The sequence below is a fragment of the Narcine bancroftii genome, chromosome 6, assembly GCF_036971445.1.
Source record: "Narcine bancroftii isolate sNarBan1 chromosome 6, sNarBan1.hap1, whole genome shotgun sequence".
Lineage (NCBI taxonomy): Eukaryota > Metazoa > Chordata > Chondrichthyes > Torpediniformes > Narcinidae > Narcine > Narcine bancroftii.
The window spans coordinates 227886454-227914032 of record NC_091474.1 but is presented as its reverse complement, the minus strand read 5'-3'; the positions used below and the strand labels follow the sequence as shown (position 1 = coordinate 227914032).

The window sequence follows — 27579 nt, the reverse complement described above, 5'->3', positions numbered from 1 at the left end:
ACTGGATTTTTTTGGAATATTTTATAATCACATGAAAAATAGTTCTTTTTAATCACAATGTTACAAAAAAAATAAAATTGGGTGTTGATTTTAAATAAGAGAAAAAAAAATCTTAACACTCTCCCAACCCCCCCCCCCACCTCAAACCACCCATCATCAACCCAATACAAACTAAAACTACAAAAATGTAAAAAACCTAAAAATATAATAGAGTAGCAGCCACGCCTCAGGCTGACACAGGAAATCACCATCAAACGTGGCAACTGACAAAGCTTCAATGGGCTGAAACACCCGCTTCCATAGGCTACCGGCAGAGCAGTGAAACTGCCAATCACCGCCAATGGATCGCAGGGGGCCCCAATCAGGGTCCAGGGATCTGAGGTACCCAATCAGCAACTGGTCAGCTCAAGCCACACGCTGGTGATGACGCAGCCAAGCTGACTACAAAAGGCAAAGCTGCCACTGAATGTTTATTACACCTAGCTGTAGCCGTAGCAACCTCGCTACAATAGATAATATATTGAATGAAATGTAATGAATATACATCAAGTTGTATTGCTCTTGGAAACACTCGTGGATCACAAAAACATTTTCACAAAAAAAGTTTATTGAGGAAGACCACAGAACCAGAGGAATCAAAGGAATTATTCACAACTTCAATAATCCTAATATTTGAGCATTACAGGCTCCAAATCTGCAAACAAAAAAAAATTTGCCTCTCAAATTATGTGATTTTTTTTTCTCTAATGGAATACAACTTTGAATTTTTGTTTGCTATCTTCCTAATGTTAAAGAAACATCTGATTTCCAAGTAACAGCAATACAGTTTCTCGCAATCACCAGGGCCAACTTAAATTTCAATTGGGAATCTGATAAATTTAATTTAGGAATTATATTCGATAAATTCCCCATCAAAAATAGCTCAGGATTCAACAGGAAAAACAACATCTGTTACTTGTTACAAAAATTTACTTACAGAAATCCAAAAAGGTTCAACAATTAAACAAGACAAAGTAGAATGAAGTTCCAATTTCCTCACCACATCCAAAATATTGATCTGATAGATCAGATTTCCATCTATTCAATTTTTGAAGTGTAAAGTACAACTGATGTAAAAAAAATTATACTGAATCTATATCTTCCAGTAATTAGAGCCATCCTTGCCAAATTTGCTGATCTATGATCTAAATATACCTAATTTAGGCATTTTTTTTTCCTGTAATTTCATATATCTCAATGAAATAAATTACTTAGCAATTCCATCAGTAACCAACTGTTCTAAATCAGTACAATTCATTAATACCATTTCTGGTCCTAATTTATCTCTCAAATATGTTCTCAATTGAAAATAAAAAAAGAGTATTACTGGAGCTGCAGGGGGGCCGGGTGCGGGCCACGCCAGACGAACACAAGCTCCGCTGAGGCCAGCTCTTTGGGGATGTTCGCAGAGTGCTTGCCATGGTGGGTCAGTGTTAGGGGTGCCAGTGAGGAGAGTCTACAGGTTTGACCTAATCAACATACGGGAGATCGATCGGTGGAGGACCTTGTATGGGTCCTCATACGGGAGCTGCAGGGGGGCCAGGAGTGGGCCACGCCAGACGAAAACAAACTCCACTGGGGCCAGCTCTTTGGGAATGTTCGCAGAGTGCTTGCCGTGGTGGGTCAGTGTTGAGGACAGTCTGTTGCGGAGGTCTATGAGAAGGGTTGCGATCTCACCTCCGGATTCTGTGCCCACTTCGAAAAACTCCCCTGGTAGCGACTAGTTCCACAGATGAAGCCTGGAAGTCCTCTTTTGGAGCCTTTCAAATGCCAAGCAGGACCCATGGCAGCTCGTCTGTCCAGTTGGGTCCCTTTAGCCACGCCATGAGAGCCGCCTTGAGGTGCCGCGATGTAAGCACTTTACGAGTCCATTCAGTTGGGGATAAGCTGTGTTGTGGTGGAACTTGATCTCTAAGTGGTTCACCAGTTGCACCCAGAGGGCGGAGGTGAACTGGGTGCCCTTGTCGTTGGTCATGTGGGCTGAAATGTCGAACCGGGCAACCTAGTTAGTGAGCAGGGGTCTGTCTGGCGCAGGACCTGGCAGAAGTCTCTCTGATGGGGATGGCTTCTGGCCATCTCGTTGTTCGGTCGATCAGTCAGGAAGTAGCAGGCAATAGTAGGGGGCCACTATATTGAAATGGTCAAACCTCCTGGCTGGTGGGTCAAAATGTCGTATTGGGGCTCTAACATGGCACTGGACTTTGACAATGCGTGCAATTCCTCACCATCTGGGCCACTTATTTTTTTTTCATCAGTGCCAGACAAAACATTCCACCACCATCATACCGATGTCTTGTCTGAGGGGTGGGCCAGGTCGTGAATTGTCCGGACCGCCTCCTGCGTTCACTGCGGGGGGACTACCAGTCATGGTGAGCCAGTCGAGACATCATATAGGACTGTGTCATGGCTGCCTGGCAGCTTCAGGTCCTCGAGGCACAGGCCGACGATGGCGGTTCAGAAAGCCTGCATCTCTTCGTCCTCCCTTTGGGCCTGAGCTAATTAGGCATAGTTCAGACCTCCACGGGGGGACAAGTTGTGGATGGTGGGTCTGGAAACGACATTGTCCTTACTCAGATTTCACTGCTGACACGCCTTCCATGGATCCTTAGCCATGCGAGGGACTGAGCGTGTAGCTTGTGGTCCATGAAGGCAGTAAATGGTCCGCCCTCCAGGAAGTAGTGGGAGTGCCTGATAAGAGTGATACAAGGCCAGGAGCTCCCTGTCCAATGCTAGCTGAAAAACGACAGCGGATGCCACTGCCCATTGACTTCTTGCTCGAGGATGCCCCCGATGGCCATGGTGGACGTGTCCACTGAGCGTGCTGTGTGGGCATCGGGCCATGCATGGGCCAGTAGCATGGCACCGGCGAGGGAGGCCTTGGTCTGTGCAAAGGCCTCTTTCGACCACTCTAGTGTCTTTTGCTTGGCTGAGATTAGGGCAAACACAGGGCGCATTATGCGGGTGGCCCCCGGGATGAAGCAGTGGTACAAGTTCACCATCCTGGTGAACTCCTGTAAGTCTTTGAGGGTGTCTGGCTTGGGGAACTGCTGTATGGTCTTGACCTTGTCCTGTGAAGGTGCTGCCCCATCTGCGGTGATGGTATGGCCCAGAAACTGAAGCGACTCTTTCCCGAACTGACATTTGGCCATGTTGTCGGTGAGGCAGAATTCAGCTCGGCAGGAGAACAGTGTGCAGAGATGGGTCTTGTGCTCATTGTGATCAACCGGCAATGAGGATGTCATCGAGATAGATGAATGCGAAGTCCAGGTCTCTAACCACTGCGTCCATAAGCCGCTGGAAGGTCTAGGCTACGTTTTTCAGGCCAAAAAGCATCCACAGGAATTTGAAAAGGCCGAATGGGGTGATGATGGCGGTTTTGCCAATATCATCTGGGTGTACGGGGATTGGATAGTAGCCCCTCACCAAGTCGACCTTAGAGAAAACTTTGGCACCATGTAAGTTGGCCATAAAGTCCTGAATGTGGGTGGTGGGATACCAGTCGGGTGTGGTTGTGTCGCTGAGCCGGCGGTGAGTTGGCCATAAAGTCCTGAATTTGGGTGGTGGGATACCAGTCAGGTGTGGTTGTGTCGCTGAGCTGGCGGTTGTCGTCACATGGACGCCAACCTCCAGAGGCCTTTGGGATCATGGGCAGGGGAGAGGTCCAGCGGACTATGCAGAGTTCATGGAGGTAGAACTCCTTTTCGCGAGCTGCAGCTTCTCAGGCAGCAGTCGTCTGGCCTTGGTGTGGAGTGGGGAGCCCTGTGTGGTGATGTGGCGGCAATGAATTGTGGCCGTGGAATGGCAGGGAACTAGTCTAGGATGTGGGAGTACTCATTCCTGGGTGTGCAAATGGTGGCTATCCCTGGGCTGTGTGCGCTGGACGGCTTGAGTCGAAGGGACGGGAAGGTACGGGCATGCACGAGTCTCTTACCCTTCAGGTCAACCAGCAGGCTGTACGCTCAGAAGAAATCGGTTCCTAACAGCGCAGTTCTCACGGTGGCCAGCAGGAAATTCCAGCAGTAATTTGTCTGGCCCAAGATGTACCTAAATGGTCCGTGTGCCGAAGGTCTCTATGCCAGTGCCGTTCACTGCCCGCAGGGTGGGGCCTCGTGCAGGATTCGAGGGCAGTCGGGGTGAGCATGCTCATCTCTGCTCCGGTGTCCACCAAGAAACGCTGCCCGTTGGTCTTGTTGACCACATGTAAGAGGCTGTTCTCGTGTGGCCAACCGTCACAGCTATTAGCAGCGGCTAACCTGGTTATTTCCTTGGTATGACCAGGGCTGGTGGCACTTGTGGGCTTGGGCACCGCAGCGTTGGTGGTATTAACACCAGGTGGTTTGGTGTTCCTCCAGTTTTTGCCTGAGAGGCGGGGAGTGGTCAGTTGGATCCAGGGTGGGTGACCTGATTCATGGCGGCCTTGTTTTCCTGTTTAGTTCGCCACAGCATGTCAGCGTGGGCTGCAATATTCCGGGGGTCCAAGAAATCTTCGTCCACTAGTAGGAGCTGGATGTCTTCCAGCATTTGTTAAAAGAAGGCTTGCTCAAACATCAGGCAGGGTTTGTGGCCTTCTGCCAGTGCGAGCTTTTCGTCCATCAGCACGGACAGGGCTCAGTCCCCCCAGGCCATCAAGGTGCATCAGCCTGGCCATGCGTTGCCGATGGGAGTGACTGAAGTTGCCGAGGAGGAGGGCTTTGAGGGCAACAGATTTGCCCTCCTCTGGAGGATCGTGGATCAGGTCATCCACTATTGCCGCAGTTTCTTATTCAAGGGCGCTCACCACATGGCAGAACATCATGGAGTCAGAGGTGATCTGTCTGAGATGAAACTACGCTTCCGCCTGCCTGAACCACATGCAAGGTCAATGGGTCCGGGGTGGTGTTTCACAGAGACAGCGCTGATCGCTGACAAATCCATGTTTGGAGACCAAACATCTGGGCTCTGTGGGGTCACCAATGTAACGGCTGCTACAACACAGAAAGCACACCACTGAACTCGATGGGGTTTCCAGTAGAACTGTTTATTTGAATTTCACACGCGCCCCTTTAAGGCAAACGGGAGTTCTGCCCTGCCCAGCAGTGATGTCACTACATGGCCTGGGGCATGAGTTGTGGCCCAAGCCAAGGGACAATAAGCAAGTGCCGACGGCGCCATCTTTCTGCAGCTGTCCCGCCAAGCGGTGCCAGTTCACTCAGAGATGTGCACTATCTGATTTTTGATTGGACAATGAACCATAGACACTACCTCCCTTTCTCTTCTTTGCACCAATGTTTTTAATGTAATTTATAGCAATATTTGCACCTTTAATGCTGCCATAAAACAAATTTCATGACAAATTCTGATTCTAAAATGTGAAATTTTAAAATATATTCATGATAAATATTTTAGTTCTCTAGTCTATCGAGATACCCTTTTTTTCTGCTGCATATGTCAAATTTAAGGGGTCACACAGTGATTGGGTCACATCATTCGTTAAATTCTGCCAAGCTCAGCCTCCTGTACCAAGGATCATACATTGTGATTCATGAGCAGAGACTGATCCTTCCTCCTTGTAGGCACAACAAAGCCTCATCAAACTGTCATCTGATCACCCCAAGACTATATGTGCAGATAGCTGCTAAAGCAGTCTTCTCAAAACCCTGGATACAATGTTACCTGAAGTTCTGATGAAGAGCTACCCTGTCAAGGGCATGGGTCATTTGAATGAGGTTTATTATAGATGCCCAATCTGTCTTGACAAACTGTCACAGGTAAATCTCAAGGCAGAATCTGAAGAGACGCAGGTATTGTCAATTGTTCATCCAATGTCATTGGAACGACCAAAACTGAGAACACCGCTGAATGTAAACAAGGCCCAACTTTTTTTTTATTGAGCAACCCCCCTGTTTCGTCCCAAATGAACTTGAGCTGATCCTCTTTACCAGGCATTTCGCAATGGTCTTGATTCAAGCATTAGAACATAGAACACGACAGCACAGTACAGGCCCTTCAGCCCTTGATATATATAAGTTCTCCCTTCCTCATATTCCTCTATTTTTTGTTCATTTGGATTGATCATTCTTCAAATATTTGCATTATTTCTGCCACAAGAGGTGCTTAATGGCAACTGGACTCTCCACCTCATTATCCAATCAGTCATCACCCTCAACTCAGCTCTGAAATAATGATGGCAGCAAAAATCCACCAGGAGGGGGAAAAATGACAAATGTTTCCAGTGCCCTATAAAGCGCCCACTAGAAGAATCACTTCAAAGGATCTCATCATTTGAGGCCATACATGACATGGATGACTTTACCTCCACTCCTCAAAAGCTCTGCCCCCACCAATCCAACCACCACCCTGCCTGGATAGGACATCAAACAAACAGAAAACAAAGCTTCTTGACCAGTGGTTTTCAAACTGCCCCCCCCCCCCAACTCACATTTCACCTTAAGCAATCCCTATGCCATAAGTGCTTGTGATTGGTAAGGGATTGCTTAAGGTGGTATGGGAGTGGGAAAGAAAAGTTGAGAACCACTGCTCTCAACCCAATTGTTACTGAAATATTTTGCTTGAGAAAAATTGTCATCAGCCCATTTCCTTTGGAGTTATGAAACTGTGCACATGACAAGTCAATTAGGTACGATTAAAACGGGTGATTTTTCAAACTTTTTCTTTCCACCACATACCACCTTAAGCAATCCCTTACTAATCACAGAGCATTTATGGCTTAGGGATTGCTTAAAGTGAAATGTGAGTTAGGGGCAGTTTGAAAACCACTCCTATTGAGCAAGTGGAATCTTTGAACTACTAAAATCCAATCAAGAATTCATTGTGCAAATTCATTACCTCATTTCCTTCATCTGGGAAATCACGTGAATACTGCAATCCTGACCATATTCAAAAATGGGAGGCCTCCAATTGTAATTATTTGACAACAATCTCTGTTGAGACTACAGGGAAACATTTTGCAAAGGTTATCTTCAACCACTTGTTTGGCCAGAATTAAGTATGGGTTGACTTATCTGGAGAGTACACCAAAAAAGCTTTTCACGACATCTTGTAACAGGTGACAACTCCTCCAATGGTCAAAGAGCTCCTCGTACATTGAATTTCACCATCAAGGTGGCACAGCAGATAGTAAAGATTGGCAGGGAGTGGTTTCAATTATAAATGGCATCTATTAAGTGTTAAATCTGTGGAATGGGGAATCTTTTCCCAATCTTGGCTCGCCCAGAATTGTTCTTTGCAACTCTACAATTGCAGACAAACCACACTCCTGAACAACACGCCACCAAAATATTTAACCCCACTCTAATTGCACAAAGCCACAGCAATTCCTGGCTTACTACATACAAGCTTCAGAGATGTGGACAACAGAACACTTTCAACGGGTTGTACTGATACAATCAGAAGACAAACTTGAACTTGATATGGTAAGCAAGCAAAGCACTGGACACGCACAAAAGTACACCACTCCAAACTCCATCACAACTAACCTCAAAAGGTTGAATTTTCCCCAGGTAGTTGTGAATCTTCATTTTGCATAGATGAGGGAGACAAAATGGGCTCCAGCTGTCTCCAGCAGGAAGGAGACATGCCAATGGAGGGGGAAGCAATACTATTTCTCTGCACTGTCAAACCCTCCCAGGCTCACTCTTTCTGCTCAGTCGATCCTGCTGATGCTTGGAGCACCAAAAACAAACAAAAATCATTACAGAACAGAGTCTGAAATATCACATGCAATTATATTGCACCACAGCACATCTCTTTCATGCAATGCAACCTTTTTCCAAGAGTGGCTCTTTAGTCACTTAAGCCAGTTTAAACAAATAAGGGACAACATTACAAAATATATTCAAATAATCTTGGCAGGCTCAATTACTACGTCGATGCTGTGATCATTTCAGCACATCTCTGTGGATCACACAGCAAATGGTTATTAATTAATTGGAGGTGGGTTTAGCTTGGGGAGGGATGGAGAGGGGAGTGCAACATGACCCGCTGAATTACCATCAGGTGCCATGTTGGTCACCGTGCCCCATGGCTATCCAGGGCATGCACCTGGAACTGATGCAAGGCTGATGTTCAAGTCCTCTTCCGACATACACCACCAGTTCAGGGGTAAAACACCCACAGATAAGAGGAAAAATGCTTCTTGGACATGTGTTGCTCTGCCACCTCACCCCATCGGCTCCCGGTGTTGCCTGGCTCAGTTGCCCAAAGTCGCCCCACCTGGTTTCAGCAATAGTTGTGGCATTGATAAAATATAACGCCAAAGATGGGTTATAACTATATAACCATATCACCGTTTACAGCACGGAAACAGGCCATGTCGGCCCTTCCAGTCCGTACCGGTTCACTTGAACAACTCCACTAGCTCCTCCACAAACTCCTGAGGAAGTAGAGGCTTTCTCCATGATGCCATTGGTGTGTTGGTTCCAGGAAAGATCTTCCGAGATAGTGACTCCCAAGAACCTACATTTGCTCATCCTCTATTGATGACAATAAAACAATCAAGTTCTGATAGGTTCATCTCCGCCGACCTACCTTTCCCCCCATATCCCTTAATTCCCTACTTTGTAAATAGCAGAAGACCTCGTTGATTCTGCCGTGAGCCTTGAGGTCTTCTCCATGTTTCTCTGATGACACAGAATGTTTGCTTTAACAAAACTGCACTCCAAGCACTTAGTCTCCAATCAGATTAACTTTCCATACTCCCACCCAGGGTTTTGCATCCTTTCTGATCCTGACATTAAATCTCCTAGGAGCATCAATTTGCCTTCCATTAGATTGTGGCTTTCTCCAGAGTCAGAATAAATTTTTCCCTTGGCCTTATCTACAGCTTCCTAACTAAACTACAAGAATGCCTTGCTAAGCATTTGCTTTCAGAATACTGTTTGGAAAGCTCAGTTTTAACGTCTTTTGGCAGATGCTACCAAAAGAAACTTGGCAACACAGCTGGTTCCCCGTGGGATCTGCATTCTCCCTCCTCCACTTCATGCTGACGGCTGCTCAACTTTACAATTTGACCTACTCGGCCCATCCTGAAGTGGTTAGAAACTCTATAACCTTTGGGTTCAGCCATCTCTTCCAGCACTTCACCACGTGTTGAAAGCTGCCCCAGCAAATGTCCACCTTAGTGAATCTCTCTCTTTCCCGCCAACCCCAGCATAGACTACTCCAGAACTGGAGGACAAATGTTTATGATGAGTTAGGAGAGCCAAAAGACATTCCCCCACCACCACCACCCCCCGCCACAGAGCATGGTCAATATTTGGAATGAGCTGCTAGAGGAAGTTCTAGAAGGGTGTACAATTATACACAATTAAAGCAAACGCGGACATACTGAAGAATCTATTTATTGAAGGACTGCCTTCCAAAAGGTGTCCTTCTCTCCTCCAGAGGAATGGGACATGCTCACAACCCACAAGACAGGGAACAAGATTGGAGCCTAATCAAGCTGACTACTAGCCCTATATCTATCTGCAGGGCAAAGCAGGTTAAAACTGGCCATTTAAGACTTCCTGCAAAATATCCTGAGTTTCTTCGTGCACAAGAAATTAAATATTTCAGTCTCACAGAGCCGACTTGCAGGATTCTGTTCCAGAAAGTGAGGCTGGCCTCTTCCTTAGAGGCCAGACAAATAGACCAACAGTACAGATTACTGACTGATCAAATCAAGTGTGCAATTAATTCAATTTGGTTCAGGATGATTTCACAGATAATTTAGTAACAATGTGAGCATGATCAGGCATAAAATGCAATCCATAAATTCCAGCAGTTGCTGAAACCACTGGGGACATGCACAGCATGAAGGTGTCAGATTTTGCCTGAGGTGCCTTTTGCAACTTCAAGACTGTCCAAAGTCAAACTATGTACGAAATTTGATGCACACATTATACAAAATAATTCACGTTGGGTGAATAATCTGCAGTACCCGATTACTTCGATCTTGGTCTGCAGTTGTCAATTCCAGCTCAGACAGAAATTGGAAACATCGAGTTTTCCTCAGATCTTCCAAGACAAAGGAGAGCAAGTAGGGAATGGAGAACAAAGACAAGACCCCACTCTGATGTCCTTACAGTGAATATGTTTATCAAAGCACAAAGGCCAGTAATTGAGCTTCTTAAATCGTTGGAATCAAATTGAACAAAATATTTTCTTTTTCCTGACCACTACAAGAGATGGTTAAAATTGGAAGGTGGCACTGAAAAAGCAATCTTTATGGTACTAGCATGAGATCTTTTTCCAAGCCAAACCACAAAGGTTTGCTTTTGCTTTCCCATAATGTAGTCATTTACAGCCAATAAAGTTCATTCCCACTATTATCACTGTAGCAATGCAAGTACTACAATGCCATCTCAAATACTGGCCACTTCTTCCCAGTAGCTCTGTGGGATCTTTTAACATATTGTTGAGCGGAAAGGCAGCAATTTAAGTCACAATTTTCTGACAATGCCACACACCCAGATCATTGAGATGGTATCTCCCATAGACATTGCACTTCCACTCAACAAACAGGCAAGAAGGTTGGCATACAAGCAATGGATTACATCTAGAATGAAGAGATTCACATACATGTATGTAGGAAGTTCACAAATAGAAAGGCTTCTTCCTTGAGGCTATACTATTTTCAAGCCAATGAAGTCAGCATTTGATCATCATCTCAATGTTTTCTATAATAGCTAGAGAGCCTTGTATCTACACACAATGCTAATCACCCAGTAAAATTATCAAATTCTGTTGGATAATAGTCCTGTGAAGCCTGACAACTTTTTAACCACTTTAAAAAGCTTTGCACATGTAAATAATCCATTATCCTTCTCGGTGGGGGGGGGGGGGGGGGAAGAGATCAAGCAGTGACTGTAATATAATTAGTTAAAACCTCAGCAAATCTCCATTGAAAGGATTAAGAGAATGTCTGCCTTGTGAAGCAGTTTATTCAAATTTGAAGCCAACTAAATTATCTTTGGCATTTTGACCCGTTGAAAAATAACTATTTCAACATACTCAACTAAACTGACAAAGCACAATTTTCTATAATTGAAAATACATGCTGAAAAAGTGAAATACAAAAAAAAGCAAGAAATACTAGCATCTGACAAACACAATCAGCGGCCCAAGAATTGGCAGCAATAATCACCACTCACCATTTTCCTCACTTTCCGAGAGTTCTGCTGAAAAATTTTATTTATCATTTGCATCAATACAGACATCAACTCAATAAAAATAATAACTTGTAACAACATAATACAAAATGATATATTTTTTTCTATTTTCTCCCCAACCCCCTACCCAAGAAAGAAAAACACCAAAATCTATACATTAATCATTATTATCATATTTATTTTTTTATTATTAGCTGAGTGGGGCAGGTAAAGATTATATGGATTTAGTGAATAAAAGTCCATCCACATACAATTTCCAAATCTTGTAAAAACTCCCAAATCTGGTTCCGTAAACTAATTTTTTTCTAATGGTATATAATTTTGCATTTCAGAATTCATTTGTGTGGTCGCTATTGCTACACTCAGAAATTTTTCTCGATATTTATTGATATCTGCTTCATATAATTTCCAAATAGAAATATTCTCAGATCTTTTTGTATCTTTTATCTTCATAATTTGTCCTAATGTACTCAAGTCCTTCACTTTTACACAGGACCAAACCAAATGTTAAAAAAAGTCCATATTTCCTTATTACATCAAAAACACTTATCAGATAAATGATAATTAAAAGATTTATAAAAAACATGTACATCAAACTGCAAGAGAAAGAGAATGAGGAAATAAGTTGTAAACCCAAACAAAAGTGGGAATAAGATCTAAACATAAAGATAAAAAATAAAACATGGGAAAAGCTATGCTCCGGAACTATGAGAAATACAATAAACATTAAGTTACACATGATACAATATAGTTGAATACACAGGCTATATATCACGCCCCAAAAGTTAAATAAATGGGACCCAACATTATCAGATAGATGTTTTCGCTGTAAGAAGGAAATGGGAACAACAGTACTTGCAATTTGGGCATGTGAGAAAGTGGAAAAGTTTTGGAAGATCTAAATCAGGTATTAAATAAAATAACAACAAGCAACATACCAAAAAATCCAGAGATCTTTCTTCTAAGTGATACAGGAAGTAAAGAAATTCTTTAAAGAAGTAAAGACTCGATTTGGATGGAGAACAAAAAAGATTTATTCTGATAGCCTTAGCTGTAGCAAAAAAATGTATTATGTCAACCTGGAAATCAGAAGATAGCCTGAGAATACAGCAATGGTACATGGAAATGAATAAATGTATTCTATTGGAAAAAATAACATATAATTTAAAAAATAACATCACAGTATTCAATCAAATTTGGGAACCGTATATGGAACTTAACACGGACCTCCAGCCCCTAAAATGATAGAATGAGAAGCAGATGAAATGAACTGATCCAGTATGTAAAAGTAGATGACACAATTTTTTTGTTTATTTTCATTGTGTGATGACACTGTTTAATGGGCTTAATATATCATATATGTTGAACGTTGAGTGGGTGGGAAGGAGGGAGAGAAGGGAGGGGGTAAAAGGGGAGAAAATGACACTGTGTATATTCAAGAGGGAAATGTTTATGTGTATTTTGGTCAATATGGTTCATAGTGTGAAAATTTTTTTTAAAATTTTTAAAAATCAGATAATTGGAATCAAGTCCATTTAATTTATATGAAGTGAGGTGGGCTCTGCTGTCTTCTTCAAAGGAGGTTGCTGCCCACCAAACTGTGAGGCGCCAAGATGCACGGTTTGAGGCGTTATCAGCCTCACTGACAAAAGGCAAAGGAGGAAAAACCCAACACCCAACCCCAACCAACCAATTTTCCCCTGCAACCACGTCTGCCTGTCCCGCATCGGACTTGTCAGCCACAAACGAGCCTGCAGCTGACGTGGACATTTACCCCCTCCATAAATCTTCATCCGTGAAGCCAAGCCAAAGAGATACCTTTACTGCACCAACTATCAAATAAATAACTATTCAAAGTAAAATAAGCTGATTTTGTCTCAACATCATTTTGGGTATTTGGTAATTTGTGGACGACATATAATCTTACTGCCTGATTCTAATTTTGAGGAATATGTACTTTCATTACCAAACAAGGGATATATATCTGATTTGTATTGTATTTTACAAGAAACTGAAAGTAAAAAAGATTGGGATAAAGATAAGTTGAAATAGGAAAAAGATTTAGGTTTTACAATAGCTGAAGAAGCCTGGATGGAAATTTGCCAGAATAGTATTCGGAAATTGATTAATGCTAGATTAGCGATGATTAATTATAATTTTATACATCAGTTATATTTAACACCGGAGAAACTAAAAAAGTTTGGCCTTATAAGTCGGATTGTTGTTTTCATTGTGACCAGGTGGCTAATACTTTTTTGCACACTGTCTGGCTTTGTGATCAATTGCAACAATTTTGGAAAGGTATTCAATCTATACTTAATAGTTTATATAATATCTGTCTTGTATTAGATCCTGATATATTTTTATTAGGGAATATGCAATCACTAATTGATTTAGATTTAAAGGATTATCAGATTTCCTTTATCTATTTAGCTTTAGCTGTGGCCAAGAAATGTATAGCACTTACTTGGAAAGACTTTAGATATATGGCATTTGGAGATGATATCCTGTTTGACCATGGAAAGGATATCTTTTTCAATTCAGGATAGGATGTCTTTTTATAGGTTAAAGTGGACTCCGTTTGTTAAATATATGCATTAAAATTTGCTTTAAATATGTTTTTAAGTATGATATTTTAGTGTTGATAACTTTTTTTTGTTAGTATCTTTACTTGTTATGTTTTATCTTTTTTTGTAAGTGGGCTTTTTTTTCTCATATATATTGTTCACTTTATTAACTCTTCACTCTTTATTTTGGTGGGGGGTTAGACTAATTTTAAGTTAGGTTATTAATGTTGTGTAATAATTATTGGGAGGGGTTAGTTTATTTAGCTTACCGATGTGGTACTGTAATTTTATTCTCTTTTTAAATGTTTAAAAAAATGTTTAAAAAAATAAAAATATAAAGAAGAAAAAAGATGACAATACCATTCCAACCCTGTCTCTTTTCAATTTTTCATGCTCTCTTTCCGTCAAATGTTTCTTCTTTTTAAAAAAAAAGCAATATCTACTTTTGCTTTTCTCATATTTTTTTTTCCAATTTTGATTCTGTATCCCATTAATATTAATACCAAAAGTTCAATTTTTCCCACCATCAATCACCTTTTATTAAATTTGTCAGCCATCCACCCTTCCACTCCCATCCCTCTCACTCTCATAACATTAACAACCTATTTCATAATGCTCTTAAATAATTTAGGTGTACAAGAAAAAGGTAGAAACCTCCTCCTCTCTCCCCCCCCCCCCTCCCAGTGCACAATACAAGTATAGCATCTTTAACTCCCTGATCTCTTTCGAGTTGTGGTCAAAACCACACCAACTCTCAGACTCTGCAGCTGATAGCTCCATACTCCCAACCAACTCACTTGAAATGCAGAACAGTCTTCCTGTTGCATTATGTCTATACATTCTTAACCATTTATGGATCTGTTAAATATCTTGATCACTTGCAGGTTAAAACCCTCCTCCCCGATGAAAAATTGTTGACCTGAAAAGTCAAGGAATGCTACCTGGCAGCTACCTGGCCAATTAAGTACTATCACACAAGCAATATACTAATAAAATACAGCTAATAAAGTTGGATCAACAAGTCACTTTGAATTTTAAGAATTCACTTTTTGCTAACAACCAAAAACTCACAAAAGACCAAATCTACGGGGAATTAGCTACTATAATGGGTAGATTGACTGTCCTTTGCATCTTTAATCCAAACTTGAATTTGAATCTTCACTGGTAGGTATATGAATTTTATCATTTAACAGACTCGATCAAACTGCTATGGTGTGCAATTTCACATCAGAATCAAAGTCTAAGTAAAAATGTTGCACTGGTTAAATATCAGCTGTTCAAACTTTCACCTTCATCTCCAGTCCAATCTTGTAGGTGAACTGAAAACAGCAACAAGTTCCAATGCCGGATCTCAACCCAAAATGTAGACCACCCCTCTCCCTGCCAGCACAGATGCTATGCTGCCTGTCCTACTGAGCTCCAAGCAGTTTGGGTTCAAAGTTATGGTGTCAGTCAGCACAGAACCAGGCTCTACATAGTCTATCATGACCATATACATTTACTAAAACTTCAGCTGACAATTTTTAAGGAGAATTTGGAGTGGCATGGTTAGCCTAGCAGTTAGTTCAATGCTATTACAACACCAACACTGTGAGGAGGTTGTACGTTCTCCTCATGACCTGTGTGTTTTCCCCAGGTGGTCTGGTTTCCTCCCACCTTCCAAAATGTATGGGGTTGCAGGTTAATTTGGGTGTGATTGGCCAGAATCTGCTTCTACCATGCTGTAAACAAATTTCCACTTGGGCTATGAAATTGCCTGTGCATTTCTGAGTGCGGCAAAATGGAATCCACTTTAAAAGGGTAAATGAAGATCTTGTCTGGAATTCTGAGCCATACCATCACACTCCTATAATGCATGTCCAATGTTGAACATTGAATCAAATGAATCATTCATCTTTGTTTCAGCTCGGCAGAAGAACTGGCCTTTACTCCTCAAGAAAAAGCACTGCAAAAGAGTACGCAGCATCATAAATGCTTATTAACTGTCCTAAAAGTACTTCAGGACGCAGCCAACAAAAGCATATTAAAGCTCCAACTCTTTACCCCACCGCTACCTCATTTTCACCGCCCAGAACTCTCACCTTTCCTTCCATAACTGGGCGCACTGTTTTAATCAGTCGTCTGCTTTCCAAGTCCTGACCTCAGAACGGATCTATTTGGCTCACTGGCACCAGGCTGTAAGAAGACACCCACTCAGGGCACAATAACTGGCAAGCTTCAAGTGAAAATTTGCTTCTGACTCCAGATTTTGAAAGCCACCACCGATGTTCTTATACAGCCAGACATTAAACAGATGCTAAACTCTAATAATCACACTCTGTCACCAACAGCGTCAATCATTTGACCACATGCTAATCTACAAAACTACCTTCTGCTTCATTGAAAATACTAATTTTATAGCTTGCTTGTGGGGCAAATCAAAACAAAGATCTGTGTGGAAAAAGCTGAGAGGGTGAAGGTGAAGGCAAATCTTAGTTTAGCAAATGCTGATCTCATCAAAAGAAAAGCACGTTGCTACATGCTGGTTTTCAATGAGTCAGCTACTGGAGTAATTATAGGAGAGATTTTCAGAAAGAAATTCATCATCCCTCCCAGGAGGGAGGCCTGCTTCAATTGTACCAGTGGCTAAATGACTATCATCCAGTGCTATTCATGACAACAGAGGACCTCACCTTTATTCAGCATTAGGATTATTGACACCTGGAGCCATGGCAAGCAGTTCATATTCAAATCAAGAACAAACCGGTTTGAATGCATTCACAATATTGCAACACCATGACAAATCCCAACTCTACCATGGTTTAAATGAACTAAAACCTAGCTTATGCTGAATGCATGCAGAATTCATTGCAGGAAGACATCGAAAACCCATTAATGGGAATCTGATCTTTCAATCATGTGAGCTGGAATTCAAGGGAAAGCTGGTTGATATTACAGCTAAACAAAGCCTTGGTTAAACAACACTGGGACCATTGTTTTAGTTACTACACCTTGGGAAGAATACACAGCTGGGAAGGAGAACATCTTAAATCTTGGGTTTTAAATAATGAAGATTACAAAACGACACGTATTGCCTGGAATTTAAAAGATTAACAAGGATAATTTAAATGTGGAGAGAACCCCTTTCCACTTGCCTATCTGATTATAGCCAAGCATTTCAGGGGAAGACATCAGGAAAGCCTTTTTAAGTACCCAGATGTTTTGAAGGGGGTGGGGAGGGAGGAGGGATGAAGGGGAGGAAAAAAAGGCAATGTCACTGTGTATATATTAATGATTAACACTCGTATATATTGTTATTGATATGGTTCATGGTGCAATAAACAAAAGATATACACATGCACAAAAGAGAGAAAAGTAAAACAAAAGAAAGAAGTGAAAACAAACTTGCTGGGTAAAGTAATAATGTCCAAATGAAGAGCAAAAAAAAGTACCTAGATATCAGTCAAATAGACCTTTTGGATCGCCACATCCTCACTGACACTTGTCATATCCCAGGATGTAGCATTTTGAGTCTTTGCTCCTATCCCTTGAGCCTCAGTATTCACCATCACCCTCTCAGCTCTTCCCTCCACCCAACTCAGTCTACCATTTTCCTTTTATTGGTTAATTTCCAACCATGACCCACCCAGATGTCCCTCAAATCCACCCTTCACTATCCCCTCCACAAGTCCATCACCCATCAATCCACCATCCTCTTCTCCACTCAGTCACGATGTAGGGGCCTGATTTGAAACATCAACAATTCCTTTACCCACAGAGTTTGTTTTTGTCTATCTATTTAGATCACTTGCTAATAGAAGCTAAGAAATCTGCACTTGAAATTTTGAGATTAATCATTCCCACAGGGGATCTTGGGAAATAACCTTGAACAAGCTCAGACCTGTCAATCAATTTCTTTTCCATATTCCTCAGCCAAGGCAAACATACAATGTTCAATGTAAACAATGAAATGCTGGAGTGGCTCAGTCTGCTCTTGGGCAGAAATGGACATTTTTAGGTTGCGATAATTCTAAAGGCCACGCTCTTCTCCAAGATAATATTCAAAGCTAGAAAAGCCCCGTGATAATCTTTTAAAAACTTTTCTTATGACGTACACACTCAGCACAGCAAGCTTTGAACCTCCAAGATCTGCGGCTGCATCTTTGGGAAGAAAAACTAGCACTTTATCAAATACATTTCAATGCAATAATCCACAGCTTAGTTTTAAGATAAATCCCAAATTTTCCTCAGCAAAAAAGAATACTTCCTGAACTGCACCAGTTCTTTCTGGTCATTCTTTCCATCCAGATTAATCACGCAGATCATGCTTTGTATGAACAAAAGAGTAACGGTGTCATGTTTTGTGCACCTCTCCAAGCAGCTCCAACCAGATGGCACTAACACCACCACTTTGTATCCTTGTATCCTATCCTGTCTCGGCTTTCTCCAGCCAGAAGGCATTAATACCAACACCTCATATCCCGTTTGAGCTCTCCATCCGGATGGCATTAACAATCTACTTCTCCAGTTTCAGTTAGGCCTCTATCTGGCTCTCTCTCTCTCTCCATATCCCTGACATGTTTTCGATTGTTGACCTCCTGATCCACTTCCCACTCCCTCCACTTCTCAGCTGTTTTCTTCTTTTCTGCACCCCCCCCCCCCCCCACCATATCCACCTGTACTCCTCGCCAGGCCTTCTTTCCTCCTCACCCAACCCAACCATTTATCAAGCTTATAACTCGACATAGGGCTTAGGCCAGTAGTGTTACCTTTGTTTCCTACGGACACAGCGTGACCTACTGAGTTTCTCCGGCAATTTTGTTGTGTATTACACCATCTTTTAAACCACTTGCCAGTTTTAAGCCACTTAAAAACACAACCCTTTTTAGTCAAAGCAACTGGCTGACGAATTGTCGGCAGCTGTTAGAAATCACACAGCAATATTTACAAATTTAAGCTAAGCCTCCTTGTTGATTAGTTTTTGGGCAACGCAGTTAGCGCAGCATTTAGTACAATGTAACAACCCACATACATTCTCCCCGATTCTGTGTGGGTCTCCTCTGGATGCTCCAGTTTCATCCCACCCTTCAAAATGTACAGGGGTTGCAGGTTAATTGGGCAGCAAGGGCTTGTGGGCTGAAAGGGCCTGTTACCGTGTTGTATGACTAAATTCAAATTTTTTATTTTTTGACATTTTCCACAGTACACAAACTTAGAAAATTTGGTTATGGGGTCCAATCGTATACAAACATTCTCAAGCAACCAATGACATAAAAATGTCTCTGGTCATTTGAATGAATTAAACACCAGAACCAGTTCCAATATCTTTCCATTAAATCTCGCCATATATAATGCTAGCAAATGCAAAAGAGTACCCTGTGACACTAAAGCATTAGGGTTTTGTTCTCCTGCATTTGTTATAGCCAGCACTGGTGCATGGAGCCTGGAAATTAATTAAGACACAAGGAATAGTGCTGGAGCATCATCTAGTCACCCACTCTTAGCTGGGGAAGGTAATTGCGATGTGACTGGACCACCACTGCCCGTTTCCTCTTTTCCCCTCCCCCCCCCCCCTCCCCCACTAAGGCTAAAGTGTTGATAAGGAGCCACGGTTAGTCAACTGGCCACAAGAACAAGCAAAGAGAATTGATTTACACACCCCAAGGTTTTTCCAAGGACTGGGAGCACAGAAGAGGAAGATACAATATCAACAGGGATATAGGATGGAGAAAGCAAGAGAAAGAAGGGAACAAATGGGTGAAACTGCTTGATGCTTGTAAGCTCAGAACCAGCAACGTGGCTTAAACTGACATCATTGACTTTAGGGCATAACAGAATGCAGGGAGATGCTGGGATCCCAGGTTTAGATATTATCCCCAGAATAACATGGGGCAACTCAGACAGGCTCAAATAGATCTCAAGCTTGGTTTAAATGGAAGCAGCAACTTAATGTTGGCCACCTGACCATTAATGGGAACCTTAACAAATGTAGTTACAATTATTCAAAATCCTTAAACCAATGAACTGATTATTTTCCTCACAAAAGAATAATAAATGGTGATGAATAACATAGGTCACTTTGGGTTCTTTTGTCTGGTTGGGTGAGCAGGACCTCAGTTTCACATTGAAAAATTACCAATTTCCCCAAGGTGGCAAGCATCCACAGAATCCAATCCCTATGTCACTTGAGTACAGGACAGGAATGAAAAGTGTGAGTGGTTGGGAATTGGGCAGAGGATCTTCTATCATGGATGCAATTTAAATACTCCTTTTGATTGCAGGACACATAACCATTTCCCCAATCCACATCAAAAGTCACATCTTTACTTTTGGTGCTGTTCGAGATTGATAGATAATACAGCAAGTCTCTGAAGAACCAAAACATTCAGGCCACTTTACACACTCTTGCAGCCCATGTCGTGAAAGAACAAACACCACAAAAACAAACAAAGGTCATCTATCTCAAACTTATACTAACCACACACACGTGCCAGAGATTCAAATGTCAGTGGCCTTTGAGAACTGATATCCAGATTTGTTTTCAAAAACAGATGGTAAGCAGAATTCCTGAGGACTTTTGATGCCTAATAGTTAACAACATGATGGTGAAATAACCAAAATATTTACACATGAACATTAAAAGATTATGCTGTTAATTTCTATTTTCTTTAATCTAGCCTTTCAATCCAAAACAATTACAAATTAGTCCACCCTTTGCACTCAGAGGAAGTGAAAGTCAAGCGACAGGAGAATCAGCTCGATTGATACTGACTAAATAACTAACATTAAATATTTATTGCATACCACTGTGTGATTTTCTCTAGTGGTTCAGAGATTGAATGTGCAATTCTCCATGTTGGTATATTGAGTCAGTTAAGCTATCTGTAATATTATCTCTACTGCCAAATACTCGAGATACAAAACTTAGCACAACAGGAGCTTGGTGGGCATAGTATCCAGGAACTGACAGGGATGTGAGGCAGATGCTTTGATCTTCATCCTGCTGGCATAGAGATTAAAACAAAAGACAAGAGTAAATCCACTATCCAACCTTTCATGAATACCAATATTTTGGCACAAGACACACTGTTCTCCCTAAAACTTGATGGCCGATGCTTTTCCAGACTCTCACACTTAAGATCCACAAGTTTTGGATTTTTAAAGAGTTTACAACGATAACTCCTTTAATTTACAAGAAGATTCCAAAATTATGGAAGTTCATTTGCTTTTAAGGCTTTAGAAATGAATTTTTCTGAGGGGGAAAAAAAACGATGGTTTAAACTTTTCATATTGATTGGATCAGTTCTCCCAACTATAAAATACTTCCTATGGTCCTTATAAAAAGCAGAGTCCCTTTCAGATTCTATCACCAATTTTACCACAATTTTGCTGGTCATAATTCCAAATTACGCAGCATTTGAAGGTGTGATGACCAATGCAGAAAAGCTCCTGCACAAAAAAAATACACAATCCACCAGGGGACCAGACACACAACCCAAAATCACTTCTGAAGGCCATGCTTAATGTCCCACATTTTCAACAGCCCTTTCCTTTGGCCTTCTGACTACAGTGGTGCTAAGTTCCTGCCATCCATCCATGCTGGAGGCAACTCGTCATGGCCAATTAACTCAGAACCACAAGATTCATGAAGGTCAGAAGGATCATCCAAACGAACATCTACAATCGAAAGTCAGATGAGTGGTGGTCTTTCTTGGACAATTTCCTCCTTTGTCATGTTCTCTCATACACTCAAGGGAGAAAATCTATACTTGGAGTTGACCTCCATGTGTACTTGTACATTATTTGTGTATTGCAATTCATTAACAGAGTTTGTTAGTATACACCAGTATCACCAACAACTGTTCCGCTGTAGCCAGGCAGAGTTCTATTCTACTCAAGTCATCAATTTTTTTTTATATATAAAAAGAAATTGGTCTACCTATAAAAAATATATGGACACTGGCCAAAAGCTTGGACAAAGATAGTTTTAAAGAGCAGCTTTCAAGGAGAAACTTTAGAGTTTATAACAGGAATTCCAGTTCAAGCCCTGACAGATGAAAAACACCCAATGTTAAAATGATGCTCTGGATTCCAGCATCCTTTGCACTCATCTTGGGAAGAAACTTTCTGTTTCTTCAAAGTCGACTTAGAGGCCAGGCATACAGACCATGTTTGGACTTGAAGACGGGGTGATAATTTAATTTTTTTTTTTATAAAAGTGTTTCTCTGCAAGGTCATTTGAAGTAGGAAAAACACAGAATTACAGGCCAACAGGGTGGTGAGACTGACTGGGGCAAAGTTTGATTGAAAAACTTGCTGCTGGTATGAGCAAACACAGGTCATAATGTCCAAGATACAACACAAGTGTCAGGCTGCGAGGTTGACTAGTGGAGTGCCACAGTTCTTGTGCTTTGAGATTTTTATAAATGACCTGGATGAGGAAGCAAAAGGATGGGTCACTAAGTTTGCAGATGATCAAGGTTGGTGGAGTTGTAGATAGAGTTGAAAGATTGTTAAAGGTCACAAGAAGATTATAGACAGAATACAGAGTTGGGCAGAAAAGTGGCAGATGGATTTCAATCTGGAAAAGTGCAAGGTGATGCATTTTGGAAGGACAAACCAAAGGTTGAGTACAGGATTAACAGGTGGTTACTTAAGAGTGAGGATGAACAGAGGGACCTTGGGGTTCAAATCCATACATCCCTCAAAGTCGCTGCACAGGTCGATAGGATAGTTAAGGCGTCCTTTGGAATGCTGGGCTTCATTTATAGGGGGATTTAATTTGGGAATATATCGCACCTGTGAACTCGACTGCAGCCAATATGGCCGTTCGACTGCAGCCAATATGGCCGTTCGACTGCAGCCAATATGGCCGTTCGACTGCAGCCAATATGGCCGTTCGACTGCAGCCAATATGGCCGTTCGACTGCAATCTGAGGAACAACCACCCAAATACCCAGGTGCTCCACTGGAAGCTCATAACATGTTCATACAATGTCAACACACTGTTGTTATGGCTGTCTATTGTGGCATACAAATGTCTCCTTGCCATGATAGACTGCAAGGCTTCAGGAGGCACAGTCTGAGAAAATAGTTCAACTCAGCATAGCCCTGACAATTTCCCATAATACCTTTTCCTCTAGTCCAGAGTCCTGACACTGTAGAAGCTGGAATTATCTTCCCCCAGGCTAAGGTGCTGAGAAACAGAAGGGATCATAAACTCAATCCAGGATACATGAAAAATTCCCGAGGACTGTTTGGGGCCCCAAATGGTGGTGAGGGAGGAGGTGTAGGTGCAAATGTGGCACTTCCTCCAGCGTATGGGAAGGTGCCAAAGGGTGGATTAATGGGAAGGGAAAGTGGAGAGGGGATGGATGATATGTCTGATGGTGGGATCACATTGCAAGTGACAGAAATTGAGGATAATGTGTTGGATGCTGTTTTGTATGTTTCTTACCAGTTACTGTACACACGAGGCTGACTCGCCCACTAATGACTCGTCCCTTAAGTCTCCTCCCCTTTTTCCCAGCCATAAAGGTCACATTACCTCCCCCTTTCTGGCAGTCCTGTACCTGGATCCAGGCCAGCCAAAGTCTTGTGTGCATTAAAGCCTATTGATCCTGCAGCCTATAACTGTGGTTATTGAGAGCCTATCAGATGAATCCTTGATTCAAGAAGAATCCTGCTTTGTTGCATCTGGGGGAAGAGCAGATAAGCAGGAAATGGAGTAGATGCAAGCAAGGGCTGCATTGATGGTGGTGGAGGGGAGGTCATATTTTGGAAGGACATTTCAAGTGATCAGACTGGAAGACCTCATCTTGGGAACAGATACAAAAGTGAAGGAGTGAGTTGAGAGAAAGGAATACTCACAGGGGACTGGGTGTGAAGAAGTGGAGTCGAGGTAGCTGTGGGAGTTATTAGGTCTGTTTAAAAAAAAAGTCAATCAAACTCTCATCTCCCAAGATGGAGAAAGAGAGATCAAGAAAGAGGAAAGTGGTTTCAGAGATGGACTAAGTGAATGTGAGGTCAGGGTGAAAGTTAGACAGCAGTGACTTTGACCACTCCTGGCATTGAACAAGCTTCAAATGCTGGAAATGTGAAAAACAGAAAGTGGTGGCAATGCTCTGTAGGGCAGACAGCATCAGTGGGGGAGTTTCAAATTCAAAACTCCGTCAAAGTAATTCCAAAGAAGTCTTTGACCTTTCTGCGGTCATTTAATTTAACTGGTCATTCCAATCGCAGCCTGTTGAGCTAATCGACACTTCAGAGGCATCAATTCCCGATGCAGGGTCACAACTTGAAACATCAATCACCCGTTTGCCTCCACAGATACTACTTGTCCTGCTAAGTTCCAGGATCCAGTCTATTGTGCCTACAGAAGCCATTTAGGACCTTCACAGGTTCTGATAACACCTGTAAATAGCCAAGAGATGTATGTTCATTAATTTTATTTCGGATATAATTGCAAGGCTACTAATGCAAGTCCACAAGGTTGAATTTAACACGGCAATCATTGCACATCCAACTGGACAGTGGCCAGGATCGGTTTTCCTGCGTTATTCTTAAAACAGTCTTCCTTTTCAAATGTATTCAATTAACAGCAAGACCATTCAGGAGAGAAGTGTCCAGATTGGGATTCCTGATCCCAGATGGAAAACTGCACAAACCTCAAATCAGATTCCCAGTCAATTAAAACACAGATACAAATACCAATCCCACTTGTTCTGGATGGGTCCATGAAACACCATCATCGTGAAAATATTTTAAACCACCCGTGGAACAGCAATATGGGCCATGCACATTAATCATCAACTAAACTTGGCTGATAAGGTCTTCGAAATACAGGATAGGTCAAACTGCTCACATCCTTAACTGATCCCAACCTTGGGGAAGTGAGGGGGCCACATAGAACCAAGCAAACACATGCACGACCATCGGCTGCCCCATTCACCGGCTGCAATCTTGGTCCACCGGCAAACAAAAGCCAGCTGGGATGGGGAAGGGGAGGAGCACAGTACAGAAGAGACCTTTCTAAGTCTAGCACTCTGCCTAGACCCACTTTTCTAAGCCTAGACCCGCTGACCTGTACCCATGCTGTCCACAAATTTTTCCTGAAAATGCAAAAAAAAATAAACACATTTCCCCACTTCAGCTGGCACCTTATTCTACACTTTCATCTTGGTTTGGATCATACTACAGTGTTAAAAGCCTATTTGCATGTACTCTTATCCATCTCTATTCTGTATTCCATGTGAATAGGCTCTTTCCCTTGAGGGTGAGATTCAAACAAGAGATCACGAGTTAAGAGTTAGGGGGGAAAAGTTTAGCAGTAACATGAGAAATGAATTTTCTCAAGAGAGTGGTGGCTGAATAGAATGACCTTCCAAAAGAGGTGGTCTCAATTTTGTCATTTAAGGAAAAGTTGGATAGGTATATGGATGAGAGGGGATTGGAGGGTTATGGCCAAAGTGCAGGTAGGTGGATCTAGAGGAGATCACTTAGATCGGTATGGACTAGAGAGGCCGAAATGGCCCGTTTCCATACTGCAATTATTATATATGGTTATATCTCTACCCCTCAAAGTTGTGTGTGCCTCTATCAAAGGGAAAACACGCAAGGCTGCAGATACCGTGGTTGCAGTAAAGCAGAAGAGCTGTACTGGAGCAACTGAGCCACCACGTACAAGAGCAACCAAGTTTAGGGCTGAGTTCCTCCAGCCTTGTGGTTTATATACCCCTCACCAAATCTCCTCGAGAACCCTTCCCCGGGAGTCAACACATCGGAAGGACTGGCTGGCGAAGCGTGAACCAGTTGACGTGGCGAGCAGGGGAATGGGCTTGGGCTTGGGATGAGTTGGGTTGAGTTGGGCTGAGTTGGGTTGGATAGGGTTGAGTCGGGTTGGCTTGGCTTGGGCTGAGTTGGGTTGAGTTGGGCTGAGTTGGGTTGGGTTGGCTTGGGTGCCCCCCCCCCTTACCCGTCTTAAACTGCAGGTGCTGGTCGTCTTTATCTCCGAAGTTTTCCAGCAGGGACACGTAGAGGAGCCCGAACGCGTTCTGGATGCCAAACACCGAGCCATTGCACCACATGGACGCGAACATCACCACCCAGCCCCAGCCTCCTTCGGGCGGGGCGAACTCGCCGGCCTCGCTCCTCGCCCGGGCATCCGCGGGTGGGTCGTGGTGGCGGTCGGGCTCTCCCCCTCCCACGTGGGGCTGGGGCTCAGGGTCCACGGCCACCACGCCGTCCTTGTTCCCCACCAGGGGCTGACGGGCCGCCGCTCCCCCTCGCCCCTGACCCCCCGCTCCTGGCTGCTCCGGGCTCTCACTCATGATGTCTCCGCGGCTGAGCCCGGGTCGCTGTCCCACCGGATGCCGGCCTTGCCCGCTCACGGCGCCGCTCTTCTTCCCATGCAGGGCTCCCTTGCCCTGCCCGCTCCTTTCGCCCCCGCCCTTCACCGTCCCACTGATCGGCTCCCGCCCGCCTTCCCCCCCCCCGCTTTAAATGTTCACAGCAAGTGGGCGGCACCTCCCGGCCCTCGCGCCGGCACTTCCCATTGGCAGCTGGAGTCGCTCACTTCCATTGGCTGCGGCCACTGTCTGTCTTGCGCGGTGGCCCCGCCCCGTCCCGTTCTGGGGAGAGAAGGAAGGGTTGAGCACTGGGGGGGGAAGGGGGGGGGGGGGTGGGGGTGGGGGAAGGGGCGTGGGGGAGGGGTGGGGAGGGGCGTGGGGGAGGGGTGGGGAGGGGCGTGGGGGAGGGGTGGGGAGGGGCGTGGGGGAGGGGTGGGGAGGGGCGTGGGGGAGGGGCGTGGAGGGGGGTGGGGAGGGCGTGGAGGGGGGTGGGGGGTGGGGAGGGGCGTGGAGGGGGGTGGGGAGCGGGGAGCGGTGGCAGGGGATAGTGGAGATGCTGCAATCTAAAGCCAAATAAAATCTGCATCAATTGGAGAACAAGGAAGGGTCAGTGTTTCGGCCCAAAACCATTCATCAAGATGAATGAAAGGATTTGGCCTGAAACGTTGACTATTCTGTTGCACCCATTGAAAACCACCTCCCTCTTCTTCTTCTTCCCACTGTTGTCTTTCCCTCAACTCCATCTCTCTCCTCTTTTCCTTCTGTCTCCTTTCACAGAGCCAAAATCAATTCTCACCTCTTATCCTATTCAATTGTTGGTCTGGGCTCTTTCTCCAGCCAGTGTCCAGTCTTTATTCTTATTCCTTCCGGCTTTTTGCTTATTCCTTGGGGAAGGCTCAGGCCCAAAATATCGGTAATATTATCTTTACCTCCTATGCAGATTATTTTTGCTATCATTATACCTTCACTCGATAGTACAGTGACTCCATACCAGATACCGTATTGTCCTCTTCTGCCTTTTAGCTAGTATTCTAAAAAATGCTTTAAATTGAACATTGATATCAGGCCAGTTTGCCACGTCGAGAACCCATTTGGCCACTTCCTCAAAGTGCACTGTAATAGCGACCAGTTTGTTTCTCAGTGAAGTTGATTGGAGTTTAAAGTTCAGATTTATTGGAGAGTCCATACATGACATCATGTGCAATCCTGAGGGCCTTTATCTTTGTTTTGGACTATTTTCATAAACTCATAAATTTCAAACAAACCATATCATTTTTTTAACATTCATGTAACAGAGTCTGTATTTATTCCCCCCACCTCCCCACCCACCTTTGTACTACAAAAAATAGAGTCAATTAAATCACAATGATACAATTAAATTAAATAAATTAAAAAGAGAAATTTTTAAAAAGACTTAAAACAAAACTAAAAGGAATACATCACCTGTATCATGTTGAGTTTCTTTATGTTGCAGGCCTGGCAGAATTTCTACTATCAATA

The 27579-nt window shown here is 43.1% G+C and overlaps 1 protein-coding gene across 1 annotated transcript in view; it reads right to left on the bottom strand.

The window, feature by feature from the left end:
- Positions 1 to 26194, bottom strand: part of slc16a10 (solute carrier family 16 member 10) — an 88600-nt gene extending 62406 nt beyond the window's left edge. The window contains exon 1 of the mRNA XM_069887626.1: positions 25707 to 26194. Within this exon, the coding sequence (XP_069743727.1) occupies positions 25707 to 26061 (355 nt within the window). The 5' untranslated portion in view covers positions 26062 to 26194. The remainder of the gene's footprint in view (positions 1 to 25706) is intronic.
- Between the last annotated feature and the right edge of the window lie 1385 nt (positions 26195 to 27579).